The sequence below is a fragment of the Talpa occidentalis genome, unplaced genomic scaffold (genome assembly GCF_014898055.3).
Source record: "Talpa occidentalis isolate TD23 unplaced genomic scaffold, MPIMG_talOcc4v2.1 talOcc4.5, whole genome shotgun sequence".
Lineage (NCBI taxonomy): Eukaryota > Metazoa > Chordata > Mammalia > Eulipotyphla > Talpidae > Talpa > Talpa occidentalis.
The window spans coordinates 21,432,690-21,449,235 of NW_023604861.1; the positions used below are offsets into that span (position 1 = coordinate 21,432,690).

At 36.6% G+C, this 16,546-nt stretch overlaps 1 protein-coding gene across 4 annotated transcripts in view; it reads right to left on the reverse strand.

Annotated features, from left to right (window-relative positions):
* SCEL (sciellin) overlaps positions 1-16,546 on the reverse strand; it is a 252,536-nt gene that overhangs the window by 15,370 nt on the left and 220,620 nt on the right. For all 4 annotated transcript variants that reach the window (XM_054701462.1, XM_054701464.1, XM_054701463.1 and 1 more), the window contains 6 exons: positions 15,777-15,827; positions 13,936-13,998; positions 9,877-9,936; positions 9,680-9,739; positions 9,488-9,544; positions 1,228-1,290 (listed from right to left, as the gene is read on the reverse strand). In XM_054701462.1, coding sequence (XP_054557437.1) covers positions 1,228-1,290; positions 9,488-9,544; positions 9,680-9,739; positions 9,877-9,936; positions 13,936-13,998; positions 15,777-15,827 — 354 coding nt within the window. The remainder of the gene's footprint in view (positions 1-1,227; positions 1,291-9,487; positions 9,545-9,679; positions 9,740-9,876; positions 9,937-13,935; positions 13,999-15,776; positions 15,828-16,546) is intronic.

Genomic DNA, 16,546 nt, shown 5'->3' on the forward strand with positions numbered 1-16,546 from the left:
CTATGAACCAGAGACACACTATAGGGGGTGTGGGGCAGAGAAAGGAGGGATTGGGGTCAAAATAAGGGAGTTGCAATTGTATGGAGAATATAAAAATAAAATTAAAAAGATAAATAAAAAAAATCTGTCCTTCCATTAAAAAGTCCTTGTTCAACTGAGAAAGCCCAAGTGAAACTGGAGCATCTCTCAAATCACAATTAATGGGAAGTTACTTAATTACATTTATTCATTTTCTTGTAATTTTTTCCACTTTGATCATTCCAAGTAATATTTGAATGAGCTTTATTAATTGTATTGAAGCTCTATTTCCAAAAAGTGGATTTTTTCCCAAGACCAATGGAGCCTATTAAAAATTTAACCTCCCACATTCTATCAAAAACTTGTTTGGAATTACCAAAGAGGGGGAGAGAAGAGAGAGAGAGAGAGAGAGAGAGGAGAGAGAGAGAGAGAGAGAGAGAGAGAGAGAGAGAGAGAGAGAGAGAGAGAGAGAATAGGAAGGTCATTAGAGGAATTAAGAGAACAGAAAGAAATTATCTACCTATTAATACAATAGCCTTTTATAGATATTATGAGGAGAAAAAGGACCTAGATCTTTTCCTGTTCTTCTACTCTATGTATATATTTGCTTAAAAAAATTTAACCAAAAAAAACCTTTTGTTAGTTTAGAAAGGTAAAATAGGAAGCTATTGAAGTCCTCCCACATGGAGGAAAATTGCTAAACGTGGACGACTTAAAAAAAATTGCTGCCAATTCAAACCCTTTACAACCACAATCCACGCTTATCTTCCCTGTAAGAGAAGGTACCACTTTTAAAGCTACTATACTCTGGCAAGAAGAATTTCAGAATTAGGTCTTGTTTTGTGGCTGTGATGAATTTGTGCTTTCTTTTGCACTAGATATCCAAGGAAGAGATTCCCAGAGTACTTTCTGGACTGCTGAATGCCTACCAAGCAACAGTAAGTAAAAATAAATCTTCACAGCCCAAGAGCAGAGCTCTGAATTTCCATGATGCTTTTTACATTAAGCAATAGAGCAGCAGAACTTTAGACAGAAATTCTGAAAGAATTCAGATTTTGTTAATTTTTTCCTATATCAGCTATTAAACTCCATGTCCATTATTTTTTGCATGTACATAGACCTTATTTTTAAATATCAGAAATATTATAAGGTTATATAAATTAGGCACACATGGAATTCATAAGAAAAAATTAATTTATGAATCCTTACCGTCCATTCTTATGTTTAGACACATTAGAATTTATTTCAATTACATTTTCTAGGTCCTGGTTTCTGTAGAAAAAAAATATAAATATATAACCTATCATTTATATATATCAATATATCATACACACACACATATATACACAGAGATACGTAACTTAGCTGCAATTTAATTTTAGGACATAAATATGAGAATAAAAAATTTTAATCAGTACATAATAGTAAACATAGTCATTTGCGATCAGAAAGATATGGGACATTGAAAATCTGACATGGAATTATTTGGCCTATACAACTCAAGTATGAGAGCTTGGGTCACACTGAGAGAGATAAAAAGAACTATTGTTTTAGAAAGGTTGAATAGCCTGGTCTTTAAAAATAAAAGGACTTATACTTCCATTCAACCAATATTTAAGGAGTACTAATTTTGCATCACAGAGTACTGTATATTTTTTCCTAGATTATTTCATTCAGATCTCACAAAGTCCTGCAGGACAGCCTCTGGGGCTCTAGAAGGTTAAGTGAATTTTCCAAGGTCAATTAACTAATTTGTAAGAGAGTCAAGATTTGAGGCCAGCCACCTGCCCAACTGAAATCAATTTTGGGGATTTAATTAGAGACTTCACTCTACCTTTCTAGATTACAGAAACACCAGAAGTCAACCCAAAATTTGAATAAACAAATAGAGGTCAAATGGAATGATCAATTATTAAATCTTGGACACCCTTTCATGAGATAGTATCTGCTATTAGGTTACTCAAGCATTAATATATTTACATATTATACATTAGCTATTAAAATATTTGGCATAGCGCTGCCAGTTCTTGATGTTTTTCATGAGTTTGGAAAATCTTTGTCATGCATCCTAAGGGTTAGGAGCATTGTTTAGGAATCAGAACAAGGAGGCTTTTATTGTCCTACTCCCTTGGGCGAATTACTTAACCTTTCTCACTTTCCTTTGTAAACTAGGATAGTAAAATGTAATCTGATAAGGTTGAAGTGAGAATCAAGGAGTTCATGTAAATAAAACTTGTGGGCACAATGACTACAGTAGTGGATGGAGTGAATAATTTTAAGTGACCATATAAGTGTGACACAACAGTAGGCACTATTGATTCCAAAATTTGGAAGGGCCCTACCTTTTCATTTTTATTCTGACCTAACTTTTCACATCATTGGAATTCACTTCAATTTTTATAAATCTCCCATCTCATGAACCAGAACAGTGGATTTAAATACATGGGCTCAATATTAGTATGGATGAAAAATATTATTAAAAACCCCTATATTTATATAGGATGAGATTTAATATTTCTTTTATATAATATCCAAATCAATAATTGATGAAACTGCAAATTCCATAGCTATATTTAATCTTCATATATAAAATATTAGCTGAATATTTTTACAAATGTAGAAATTAGTTAGATTATTTTTAATAGGAATTACAGTAGAAAATATGACTACATACACAAAAAGTACAGAAGTAGATCAGAGGCATTGTAACAGGGTGGTCCCCAGGAAAGAGGGAGGTTCTAGGTTTCCTGTCCCACCCAAGGGAGGGTGGAGCTGAGCAGAGAGAAAAGCTGCAGAGGAGACTGAGAAGGAAGGAAGCAGGATGGAGCCAGAAGGGGACTTGGAGGGGGCACATGGAGCAGAGAGACACACGAAGAAACTGCGCTTGCCTTTTGGTTGTGAACTGGTTGACACAGATGTGGGTGAGGGACCCATGGGGAGATGACAATGGCGGTTTTTGTCTTGATTTTGATTTTGCTCTTTTCCCTCCAGACTTGTCTGGTTGTTTCTGAACCTGTTCAGTGGGTCCCCACTGGAAGATGCTTTAGACTTGTGGCAGGCTTTGGGGACTCACTCTGGGCCAATCCCATTTGGATGGACTTTTATCCATAAGGGGATGGGTAACTTTGGGTGTTTGATTTAGAAATTATATTCTTTGTTTTTTCTGTATTGTTCACTAATTGTATTAAAGTTCTTTCCCACTAAAGTCTTATTTGTTTTGCGTTGATGCAGCAGATGGCAGAACTTATTTAGAGCAGGCAGGTTTGGGGGATTTGGGGTGCCCCTCTCCCTGCCCTGTAATAGCATCAAAAGCATTTGATTCTCCAGCATGAATGATGTAAAATTCAAAACTGACTTCCTCACCATCATGGCTATAACTCTAAGGAAATCTTCCAAATTGCACCCTTCAATTTAGAAATCAGGACAGAAAGCTTTGTGTTTGTGCAATCACTGATCATCCTTCACTAATTATTACATCCATTTTCTTGGCCTTAGGGGCCTTTGTAGTATCTTAATAACCTAAACATTAAGTAACCCTCCACATAACATTTCAGAATAATACTTCACTAAATACTTGGGATAATGGAATAAAATTAAGTAGAATATAATGTTATTCCAAGATCTAGTTTCCGAGGAATGCCAGGGTTGGGATCTTTGGCATGGTAAATAGTGAAAGGTCACCAGGAAATATGTATCTGTATCTTGGGAATTAGCATTTTGTCATAGAAAGTGCTTCCTGCTTCCTCCTCTACTGCTAGCCTTGGTGAACTGGGTGGCATTTTTTAAGGAAGCTGGTGGTTTATTGCAACATGAGAATAGAGTCACATTCCCATAGCCTGGCATAACTTTGCACATAATAGTTGACAAAATACTTATGAAATTACTTTAATTTAAATTCTCTTTTTCTCCTTCTGTTGGGAAGATTTATTACTTTCATACTTAGCTCTGGGAAGAGATAGTGTAAGGGCCATAAAGGGGAGAGATTAGACCCCAAACTCTTAAGGCAATAAGTTTAACTCATATCTATCTACATATCTATCTATCTATCTATCTATCTATCTATCTATCTATCATCTATATTTTTATACATCTCTCTCTCTTCCTTTCTCTATCTATCTATCTATCTATCTATCTATCTATCTATCTATCTGTTATAACCGTGTGGAAAAAACATCAAAGCCAGTGACGGGCATTTTACTTCCATTACTGCATCCCTGTACTGCACACATTTCTTTCCTTTATTACACAGTTCCCAACCCTGGATTTCCTTGTTTTGGAAGCTGTGTCCCCATCCCCCAGCTCCACTCCACAAATTTATATGTCAGGTCTAACTCCAGTGTGTCAGAATGTGACTTTAAAAAAAAAAAAAAAAAGATAGGGTCTTTACAGATGTAATTAAGTTCCAATGAGGTCATGAGGGTGGGCCCTATCGAATATAATTGGTATCCTTGTAAAAAGAAATTTGTACTCTGACACATATAGAGGAAAGACAGGTGAAGACACAGGATGAAGACAGACCTCCACAAGTCAAGAACAGAAACCTGTAATAAATCCTTTCCTCTTGGTCTTCAGAAGGAACCAACTCTACTGACACCCTGATCTTGACTTGTAGCCTCCACAATTATGAGAAAAAAAATTGTTTTAAGTCACCTGCCTGTGGCATTTTAGGATGGCAGCTCTACCAAAGGAAGACAGATGTGCTGCTGCCCTTTCAACATGGTTACGTTGAGTTTCTCAGCCTGGTGCTAGACTTCCTCACTTCCCCTAGCATTTTCTATTCCTGCAGTTATTACAGACACCTTCAGGCCCCTTTTCCCTGACTCCTCTAGGACACAGCCTATTTGGACCCTACCTATTGTGAGAAAGAGCAGGAATAGGTTTGAACCTGATGAAGAAAGCAGAATTTTGCAAATTCAACAACTATAGGCAGATAACTCAAAATTGGTACCTATGCATGCCTTCAAAGAATCACACTCCCAATGTGGTCTGAATATCGATCATTGAATGAGCCATAGTGTTTTTTTTTTGAAGACTTATTTATTTATGCATACAAGAACTGGGGTATAGGCTAGAAGTGTGGGGGTTGAGAGGATTAATCAGAGACAGAGCAGAGAACAGGACAGGCAGGCTGACTGAAACACACTGCTGAGGGGAGCAGCAGGGAGACAGGAGAGGTCTGCTGCACCATGTGGGTCACCTCCCTGGCCGGGGATTGAACATGAGCTGCAGTAACTGTGGATAGCTTCATAGGTTGCGTCCTAATCCCTTGTGCCACCAGGGAGGCCCTGAGCCATAGTATTTTTAGTGACATAGATTTTTCTTGTTTTTATTAAACAGCATCATCTCAAGTTTGGAGGAGTAAAGTATAAGATTTTATTCTGAATAATTTATACTAATATTTTAAATGAAACAGAAAGTTCCAGAAGATGAAAAGCACAAAATGCATATTTGCTTTGGTGATTTGCCATAATTCATACTGGCAAGATTTGAAGATCCAGTAAAAGAAGTCAAAATTGCCTATCAAGTTCCCAATTTGAAGAATAGTAATAAGTTTAATTCTTTACTTGAGACCACATCTATGGCTCATGTCTTTTTCATTGTGGGAGAAGATAAGGAACTATGATTCAAAGGGTCAAAATCAGATTTTTATAGAAGCCCAGTCAAATGCTGCAGGGTCAAGCAAAGGCAGTTGCAGTAGATAGAAGAACTTAAAATTTTGTACATCTACAAGCAATTGGAATTAACTTGAAGAAAAATTTTGCTAATTGCTGTTGAATCCTAGTGAAAGATGTTAAAAAGAAGTTTAATTTTGGTAAACTTTGCAACTAAAACATTTTATTTTATTGTGGATTTCAAAATATCTGGGAGAAAAAAGAGTTAGCTGTTAGGAGAAATCACAGTAGACATTTTGAATTTAAGCATTTATCTAAGTTACCATAATTTGTTTTCCACTGTCCCTCTAAGGAATATAAAACTCCCTTACAGAACAGATTAAGGGAGGAAGTAGAGGTTATGGATACCAAGATATTATAATGTCTTTCATTATACCACTTTTTTTTAGGATAAGCTATGCATGAGTGAAATTATCAGCTCATTCCCAAATGCTCTTTCTCTTTTATGAGGATGTGGGAGGTGTTTATTAAAAGCCACAATATGTTTCTCTCTCTACAGCTTACTTAAATTGCTTTTGTAGAGTGTCAAACACATTTGCAAAATTAAGAATCTCGATATATAAAAAATTTACTATGGTATTTCTTTTATGCCAAAAACTAAATCTTGGGCATTAAGCTTTAGTTCAAAAGGAATCTTTGTGTTTCTAGAAAAAAATATAGACTATATAATTGATATAATTCTTCAACTCTATTGACATGCAAAATGGGCCCACCCTTATATATTTTTATAATTTGTTTCCATGAGGGAGTCTTCAAGATTTTAAATTAAAGAAATTAACAAATTCATAAAGGAATTGGTCATTTTAGGTATTTTAAATATAAGATGTGGCCAAGCAATTCAGTGGCTCTAATTTGTCATGCTGCATTGAGAAAATGTCATGAGCAAAAGATAGCCATTGGCTTAAACAAGAACAACAACCAGAAGAGACATGTTCCTTCAGTCTGGTGTCGTGTGTGAGGGCTCAGAATGTTAGAACTGGAAAACAATAGACTTTATTTGGGTGTCTGATCACAGGGCCTTGAGTAGCTTGAGATTTAGTCTTCAATTCAGAGAATTCTTGCTAAGGACCTCATATATACCTGGTATTGTGTTATTCTCTGGAGATAAGGAAGTGAACATGACACCCAATCCATACCTTTAAAAATCCTAGAGTCAGAGAGAGGTGATTCAATAAATTCCTTCTCAGTGATAAATATTATGGGATGGGAAGGACAAAGAGATTGCGAACACTTACAAGATAATGCTAATGCAGACATGGTCAGCCAGGTTGGGCTTCCCAGAGTCTAAGTAGGGGACATTTAGGCTGACACTTAAAGGATAAGTAGAAGTTTTCCATACAACAGCCATAAAGGAGTGAGGTCAGAGGGGGTGTAGGAGGGCTTTTCTTATGGGTGGGGAACAATAGTAGATAAGGATGGGAAGGCCTGCAGAGGGAGGGCATTGTGGGTTTTGGGCAACAGATTAAGGAAAGCTGTCATTACCCAATAGCAATGGGAAGCAGTGAAGTATTTAAGCAGAAAAATGCCTTGACCACATTTGTGTTTTAGGAAGATTTGTCTGCAGGGTGGCAAATAGATTGAAGGGCAGAAGACAGGGTGACCAGTTAGGAGACTGAACTGAATTCCAGACTATAACAGCAGTGGGGATGAGGATCTTTGTTCCTGAGATAATTAAGAGAAGTATGCAAAGTGATCTATTAATTATAGGGAATGAAGCAATGGAAAGAGTGGGGATTACCCATAATCCCCACCCTCAGTTTTCTATCCTGAGCAGAAATATGAGAAATATGCAAAGGAAGAAAGGAAGGAACTCTTCTGTTGTTGGAATACTAATAATTTGAGAGAATATTTTTTCTACTTCATTTGAAGGATACCTTTCTACATGTAGAGATCTATGTGTCACTAGATGCTTTTCAATCTTCATTTGTGAGCAGAGTTTATAGGCAACAGGTACGTGAATATCTCTTTCATGCTGATTCATGAAACCTGAAACTCATTACTAAAAGTCATACAATCTCCCGCTGAATGAAAAAAAATTCTGTGCACATCTGCCTTTGTTCAGGTGGCTGTGTTCCTAGAAGGAGCTCGGGAACACCTGCTTACATTATGATCAATGAATGAAGTTTATTCCACTCCTAACTGTGAACTGAATATACAGCTGCTGGAAATGTCAGCAAAGTCACATAAAAAGAATTTGATTCACTATTCTACTCTTATACTATTAAATAATAGGGGCCCCTGTCGCATTGAATTGGCTGTAAAAGTGCCTTATGGCTGCCGATCCTGCAGGGAGGCACTTTAAAATGCCCTCTCTCTTCGCCCATTAAAATCAAGCAGGCAGCATAGATACATTCTAGATACCGGTGACTGAACCAATTGAAAGAAGCCACTGTTTTCAAACAGGCAGCTTAGTTTTTCTTGTTTGTCTGTTCTGCAATAATTTTTGAACTCTTCATTGATTATCATCAAATCTGGTGTAACTACTAAAAAAAAGTCAGACATCACTTATATGTCATTTGAAAGGAACAGTTTTATAAAATATAAAACAATATTTTATAATTGCCTTTTTTCAGTATAAGAGTGAATTACATTTTACAAAATCATCTACAAGTCACTGAGGGATGAGTTGGCTACAATAGCTATTGTTATTCAATTTGTGGTTTTTAAACTTAATCCCTTCCAACACAATTGGAAACAAACCAAATTATTACTAATAACTGTAAAAAACTGCCCCAAAACTTACCACTGTGGAGAAATGGTTCTACATAACAAAGACGTGTCCATAAAATTGTTATTTTTGTGTGCTTTTTTATTTTTTAAAGATTTATTTATTTATACAAGCACTGGGTACAGTCAGAAGCGCAGGAGGGTGAGAGAATTCACCAGAGCCAGAGCGGGGAGCAGAGCAGGCAGAAGGACCGAAGTACACTGCTGAGGGGAGCAGCGGGCAGCAGGAGAGGTCTGTGCGCCATGTGGGACCCTCCTCCGGTGTCTGGGAGCAGCCGGGGATCAAACCGGCGCTGCAGAGGCTGTGGGCAGCTTCGCAACCCAGTGCTCAACGCTGCGCCATGGGGGAGGCCCTCCATAAAATTATTAATGGCAGAGGAAGTGCCAAAAGTCCAATGATATTTCAGCTATTGGAAAATCTCTATGAGATCGGTACTTTCTTCTTATTATGGAATTACAGTTAAAATGTTAAAGAGGGAATTAGAGGGGAAGGGGCTGTATAGAGTAAAAAGGATGAAAATAAGAAGAGATTTTTAGTTATTTTAGCCCCAGATCTTTTGTGTTTCTTCTAGGTAGTTATATCAGAAAGACAGGAGTTTCTATTGAAGGTGTTTTTTCTTTATCGAGGTTATTTCATACCTTTTTTGATCTGAGGTTTTCTCTTCCCTAAAGTAGAGCATATGAACATATCTCTCGTGGGGTTGCTGTAAGCATTAAATGTATTATCAGTTGGGCCTCCCTAGTGGCACAAGGGGTTAAACACCACACTATGAAGCAATCTGCAGCCTCTGTAGCACAATTTTGATCCCCGACAGGCCAGGGAGCAACCACATGGCACAGCAGACCTCTCCTGACTCGTCGCTGCTCCCCTCAGCAGTGTGTTTCAGTCAGTCTGCCTATTGTGTTCCCCACTCTGTCTCTGGTGAATCCTCTCATCCTCCCATACATCTGGTTCTTGTATGCATAAATAAATAAATCTTTAAAAAAAAAAAAAAAGGAGGGAGGCAGAGATATATTTCCTAACCCAGAACCATGAGAATATGTCAAAACAGTCAAGCAAAGTAACTTACCGCTTAGTATTTCTGACAGCTGACGATCTCACTTCAGTAAGATTGTCTAAATCTTGGCTGGTCAAAGGAAAAAAAAATTCTTATTAGTGGTAGGTTTTTCTGGTTGTGCTAGGTTAATAAAATAACATGATCAATCCATTCCACCTGAGGGCAACAGATGAAAATATGAAATGATTGTTTTTATTTGATTACCTCTGATTGCTTCTGATGACTGCAGGATTCACTTTGATGAAGTAATCAAGATCCTGGTTTCTTTAAATAGAAAAATAGAGGACAGATTAATTATAAAGTTATTTTGGTAAAATCATTAAATTACAAGTCTGCTTAAAATAATAATAAAACAAAATAACCTTCTGGACCAAACCACACAAATTAACATAGTTATTTACCTTTGGTTATTGGTGAGAATTTCAGGATTCACTTTGATGAGTTTGTCAAGCTCTTGATTTCTTTAAGTGAAAAAAAAGTCAAAGAAGCTTCGGTTAGAGGTAATATGGGTTCAAGTTGGTAGTAAATAGAAAAGATTGGCTATCTTCTCATTTAGTAAGAGACACTGGTTTCACATAGAACAACCTTGAAATAAGTTTTCTCACCAACCCAGGAGAGGATGAATTATGCTAAATCAGAAAAAAACCCTCTGATTTCACACTTCATTGTCAGAGCCTATCTATGAGAAAATGCTGGCTAATGTGTTCACAGCAAATATCTGGTGAAAAATAACTTTTTGCTCTGGAATGTTTTAACATTATGAAGTTACAAGCTGATATTGATGTTCTAGTTATTAAAAAGCATATCATCAATGAAAGCTTTTATTAAAACAATAACTTCCAGCAGCAGCCCTTCTGCCCATCTGTGCCTAATGCAGAAGTTTCCTCCATGCATACTCTTGACTATGGAGGCCTACCTTTTAACAAACCTGCCCCTTTAGAAGCAGCTTTTCTGTTTGCTTGTGTCTCAACAAGCAACTTTTACTCTTCTCTCCCTTTTTTTATAATAAACCTTCCTTTTGGATTAATAATAATAATCACTTCTAATACTTGGATTATACTCAACATAAGACTTGGCAAAGAGGGCTTTCCCTGTGGCGCTGCGGGTTGAGCGCAGCGCTGTGAAGCTGTCTGCGGTCTCTACAGCATGGATTCGATTCCCAGCTGGCCAGGGAGATACCCACATGGTGCAGAAGACTGCTCCTGTCTTGCCTGCTGCTCCCCTTAGAAGTGTATTTCAGTCAATCTGCCTGTTCTGTTCCATACTCTGTCTCTGGTGACTCCTCTAACCCCCCACACCTCTGGCATGTACCCCAGTTCTTGTATGCATAAATAAATAAATCTTAAAAAAATTAAAATGCATTTTACTTGTCAAAAAGATGGATACAAGGATTAGGGACTAAAGGAAGCCACCTGGAAGTTAATCAAAAGAGTCTGAGAAAAGATTTTCATTTCCCTTCCTTGTCAGCCCTAAACCTTTGCATAGAATATACTGCCCAGCTCATGGTTTTATTTAGTTTCATTACTGTTCTCAGATCTCCATGATAAAAATCCCTGAATGAATTTTCACTGTTTGAATTATCCATAATAATAATAATAACAACAACAATAATATTTGCAACTAAGGATAACCAATTGATGTCCACAGACACTGTTAAAAGAATGATTAACATAAGAATTATCCAATAACTTCTTTGTATACTTTGATTGCAAAATTTGCTTTAAAGCTAAAGCAATCTAAAGTGAGGTCATTTTGGGCCTACCCAGTGAGTGGCTCAGCGGTTGAGCGCTGGGCTGCGAAGCTGCCCACAGCCACTGCAGCGCCGGTTGGAACCGGCCACCAGCAAGGGTCCCACACGGTGCGCAGACCTCTCCTGCCGTGCCCGCTGCTCCCCTCAGCAGTGAACTTTGGTACTTCTGCCTGTTCTGCTCCCTGCTTTGGCTCTGGTGAATTCTCTCACCCTCCCGTGCTTCTGACTGTACCCAGTGCTTATATAAATAAATAAATAAATAAATCTTAAAAAATAAAATGAAATAAAATGAGGTCATTTTCATACACTAGAAGAAAAAGTGCAAACAAAAAACTTTGTAGAAGAGATATGTTCAAAGACTTTATATGTAAAATCAACCACTTTTTTTTTTATGTAGCTACATATAATATTTAGATAGCAGTATAATTAAAAGTAAGCTGCATGGAAAAAAGCAAAAACAAACATGAGAACTATCATCGTCACCATTCTGCTGAGCACAAAAATTTGGATCCTCCAACAACCTAGATTACTGAGAGTCAAACTACTATTTCATAAAGCTCATTAAGAAATACATTTTACATCACATTCCAATTCTCACTCTTTTCAGACAGACAGAAAGACACACACAATAAAACACAGAAATTTCATGAGATAATACCTTTACTGCGTAAGAATGCTCATAGTTTTTTACTCTACTTAATTCATTCTATTTAATTGGGGAAAATGCTGATCAGCACTCACTAAATTACTTATACAACACTTTACTGGGTTTTGGCCCATGTTTGAAAAGAACTAGCTTAGAAAACATAAATGTATGTTATATTCTACTCCTAAAAAAGACAATACTGTGTGCTAATACAACAAGGATGTCAGGAATAACCCTGAATTGCCTTGACATCATCATGCAATTTATCCTAATGAATTAAAAACTACTAATTATATACTTTTTTTTTAGGCCCTGGTTCCCAACAAACACAAGGATCTCATACATAAACTTGACCCCGAAAAAAAAGGCAACATTTTTCCCACTCAAGTTACTGATTTCATTTATATTGCTTTATGGATATAATACGGTAGACTATATAGACATTATTACTTCCATGTGGTTTAAAAGCTCTAGCATCCTTTAACGTAATTTGTTCACTTATGGTATTGTCATCTCTGAAGTAATCTGTCAAGTGACCCTTTGAGAGCAGTGAAGTTCAGCTCCTGGGCATCACTTAGCTTTATAACCTCTGGTATTTCCTGAAGTGCTCAATTAACTTTTATTTATTATAATACCAAAATCTGCCTGCTGTGGTTTAAAGACCAGGAGTTAGGCTAGGAGTTAGAACAACTCATAGAAGACCCTTGCCTCAGTATTCTCATCTGTAAAATGAGGAGATTAGATTGGATTCTCTCTAAGACTCTACCCAGCTTTAACATCCTCTACTCTTAGGAAACTATGAATATGAATTTTACAGCCTGTCATGCTTATTAAATTAGCTATTCAATGTCTCTTTTTCTTTTTAAATTCAACTCACTGAAAATACATTCTATATTCAGCAAGCAGCACAAGTGTTCAAAATGTAATATATAAAATTGACAACCTATTATTGTCTTGGAGTATGCCCCCAGTACATAATTAGCTTTAATCTATGATAATTGCCTGCTGTTAATAAGATTGAGTATGTCTACTGAATTCTCTTTTTGGCGTCCACAGCCTGTAATTATATCTAATGTGCAACTAATGATACCTAGTTGTAAGTTTCCAACCCAGTAGGTGCTCAGTAATTATTCACTGCCTAATAGATCACAGAACTACTATCAGCCTTCCACTAGTTTTCCCTATGACCCTGGTCAAATTTTTTAATCTTTCTGAGTCTCAATTTCATCTTTTGTAAATTGAATAGATTCAACTCAAACAGTGGTTTTCCAAATGAGTTATTTAGATTCTTTCCATCTCAAAATTTTTGCAATTTGGTATGTAACAAATAAATCCATAAAGGAAAATCATGAACATATACTTAAGATAGCTATTTATCTTAAGCATTTATATGTATATATAAAAAACAATCATATATATACATATAATTATATATACTATATATTATATAGAAAATAGCAGTCTGTAATGGTATAAAAATCTTCATGTAAGCCAAGACAAGAAGTGAAAGACATCATCTCACAGATGTTACTTAAAGAGTTACAAAATTTTAGGTCCATAACTTTGTTGGGAGCAACAAACGATCTAAGAATCTATGAACTTCATAAAATCACACTAACTTTCAAAAAACACTTCCAAAAACAAGGTCAATGATATATTGGTGACAAGGATAGTGAAGTTTTAGGTGTTTGTTTTCTAACTATCATTAATCAATTCCAGCATAAAGGTAGAAAGATCAGTACTACAAAAATCAAGCGAAGTATTAACAGCATACAGACTAGCTGTGCTCCTTCCTGATTACACATCAGAAAATCAATTTGTTCTCATTTTCTTATGCCTCCTTTCAGCTGCTTTGCTCGAGGTTGAAACAAGTGAAGCCACTACCATTTATTTTTTTCAGTTTTCTCTTTCTTGCTATTAACAAATAGATTTGTTTGAACACATATAAAAATTGTAATGATTTTTCAAAACATTCAATTTGCACTAAGTGATTGTAAGTCATTTATATTCACATTGTGCTTAGTTAAGGAGAAACAAAACAAAACAAAAACATCCTTCTCTTACCCAGTCATCTTTTTTACAGCTTTGGGGCTTACACTGATAAGTTCATTGAGACCTTGTTCGCTGCTAAAACAAAATGAAATAAAAGGTCAGATTTTATTGGAAATCAGCAAATTTTGATTAAAATCTTTTCTTTTTACATTTGTGAATCATTCAATGAACTCCTTAGAGGAAAAAAAATGATACATTTACCCACAATCTACTTCATATACATTAGTAATCTTTTTTAAATCCCCAAAACAATCTAATGAGGTAGATAAAACCATCTCAGCCTTTATATACAGAAAGAAATTGAGCTTCAGAACAGTTAAGATTCTCCTTGGAGTCAGGTACCTAGATTATGACTCAAGGTGAACCAGGACTGGCGCGTCTGCAATGGGACCCTAAACTCAGTACTGCTTCTTGCTAATCCCCTTCGTCTGTTTATGTTCACATCTGTTTGCTGTTTTTTTCATTCTTAATTTTTATTTTTTAAAGATTCATTTATTTATTTATACAAGTACTGGGTGCAGTCAGAAGCGTGGGAGGGTGAGAGAATTCACCAGAGCCAGAGTGGGGAGCAGAACAGGCAGACCGACAAAATACACTGCTGAGGGGAGCAGCAGGCGTGGCAGGAGAGTCTGCACGCCATGTGGGACCCTCACCCGGTGCCCGGGGATCCAACCGGCACTGCAGAGGCTGCGGGCAGCTTCGCAGCCCAGCGCTCAACTGCTGCGCCACCATGGGAGGCCCTGTGCACATCTGTTTTGCCAACATTCTCTTCCTAATAATACTGAGATGCAGCTTGGGGTTACTCCGAATGTTTTTCTTAACTTCTGTTCTAGTGTGTATTGGGTCTAAAATAAGACAGAAATTCAATGTCATGTGAAAATATATTTTTTTAAAGATTTATTTATTTATGCATACAAGACCTGGGGTACAGGCCAGAGATGTGGGTGGGGTAGAAGTGAGAGGATTCACCAGAGACAGAGCAGGGAACAGAACAGGCAGAGTGACTGAAAACACTGCTGAGGGGAGCAGTGGGTGAGACAGGAGAGGTCTGCCTAGCCATGTGGTTTCTCCCTGGCTGGCCAGGGATGGAACTTGTGCTGCAGAGGCTGCAGATTCCTTCATATTGATGTGCTTAAACCCTGCGCTACCAGGGAGGCCTCATCTGAAAATATTCTAATCAAGTATAAGGATAGTATGTTACCAATTTTCTCAGGATTGATATAAAAATTAATCCTTAGCGGGCCTCCCTGGTGGCATAGCGGTTGAACGCTGGACTGCGAAGCTGCCTGCAGCCCCTGCGGTGCCAGTTCCATCCCCAGCTGCCAGCGAGGGTCCCACATGGCGCGCAGACCTCTTCTGCCCAGCCAGCTGCTCCCCTCAGCAGTGTATTTCGTTGGTCTGCCTGCTCTGCTCCCCACTCTGGCTCTGGTGAATTGTCTCACCCTCCCGCGCTTCTGACTGTACCAAGTTCTTGTATAAATAAAGAAATAAATCTTTAAAAAATAAAAAAATTAACCCTTAGATTTGTGAAAGAGTAGAAAGCCAATAGATCTTGGTTTATTAAAATTTATAAATGTATATTTTACTAACTATAAATTTATAGTAATAATCTAGTTATGGTATATGTCATAATGAATTTCTTAAGTTGTACATCTACCAAATTAACTTCAATACTATAATTCTAAACTATTATAATGAATAAATAGAAGCAGTCAATCTATCCAGAATTGTTACACATCAGAAAATCAATTTGTTCTCATTTTCTTATGTCCCCTTGCAAAATACTCTTAGCCAAATAGTTAATCCCGAGCAAAAAGTAGCTCAAGATTCTTCTATAATCCCAATAAACTCACCGTTTTTTGGCTGAGGGGACTTCTTTGATGAGATTTTCCAGGTCTTGTTTCCTAAAAAATATTATAAATTTTAATAGCTAGTATAATCAACTAAAATAAAAAATAATGAGTACATTTTCTCAATTTTAATATTGAATCAAATAAGTGTTTTTAATTTAAAACTTCATTATTAAATCCATTCTCTTTTTAAGCCTAAGACAATTTCAAATTTAAATTTTTCTTAATCTCTTTATTTTGCATATTATATTTTTGTAATAGAATTAGCATTCAAAATCTTTTGAAATGTGCAAGAGAAAAATATTAAATTATTCATAATTTTTACATCTGTTCCTTGCTTCCCTCCTCTTTCTTCTCTCCCCTACAAAACAGACAAACAAACAACAAAGCTTCCAAACAAACAAACACTAACTCTGGGACTTAAAAAAAAAAGTTATTTCCTTATGTTAAGGTATATACATAATACAAATATGTGATATTGAAACCCCTCCGATACAGTTATCAAATCACTTCAGAATCACATGTCATGCAATGCTAAATCAGAACATGCAAGACTTCAGATTATAAAACCTATGATTTTATTCTAAACATTCGCATAAGCAAGCATATCGCAAAAGAGACTGTTTTGGCCCCCAAAAGCTGAAATATTTGCTACCTAACTAACCCTTTAGAAAAAATTGAAGTCACTGATCTAGTCTAACAAACTTTGTTTAATGGCTAAATACTACAAAACTTGACAGCATTTCTAAATGCAAAGTATGATTGCAAAATTG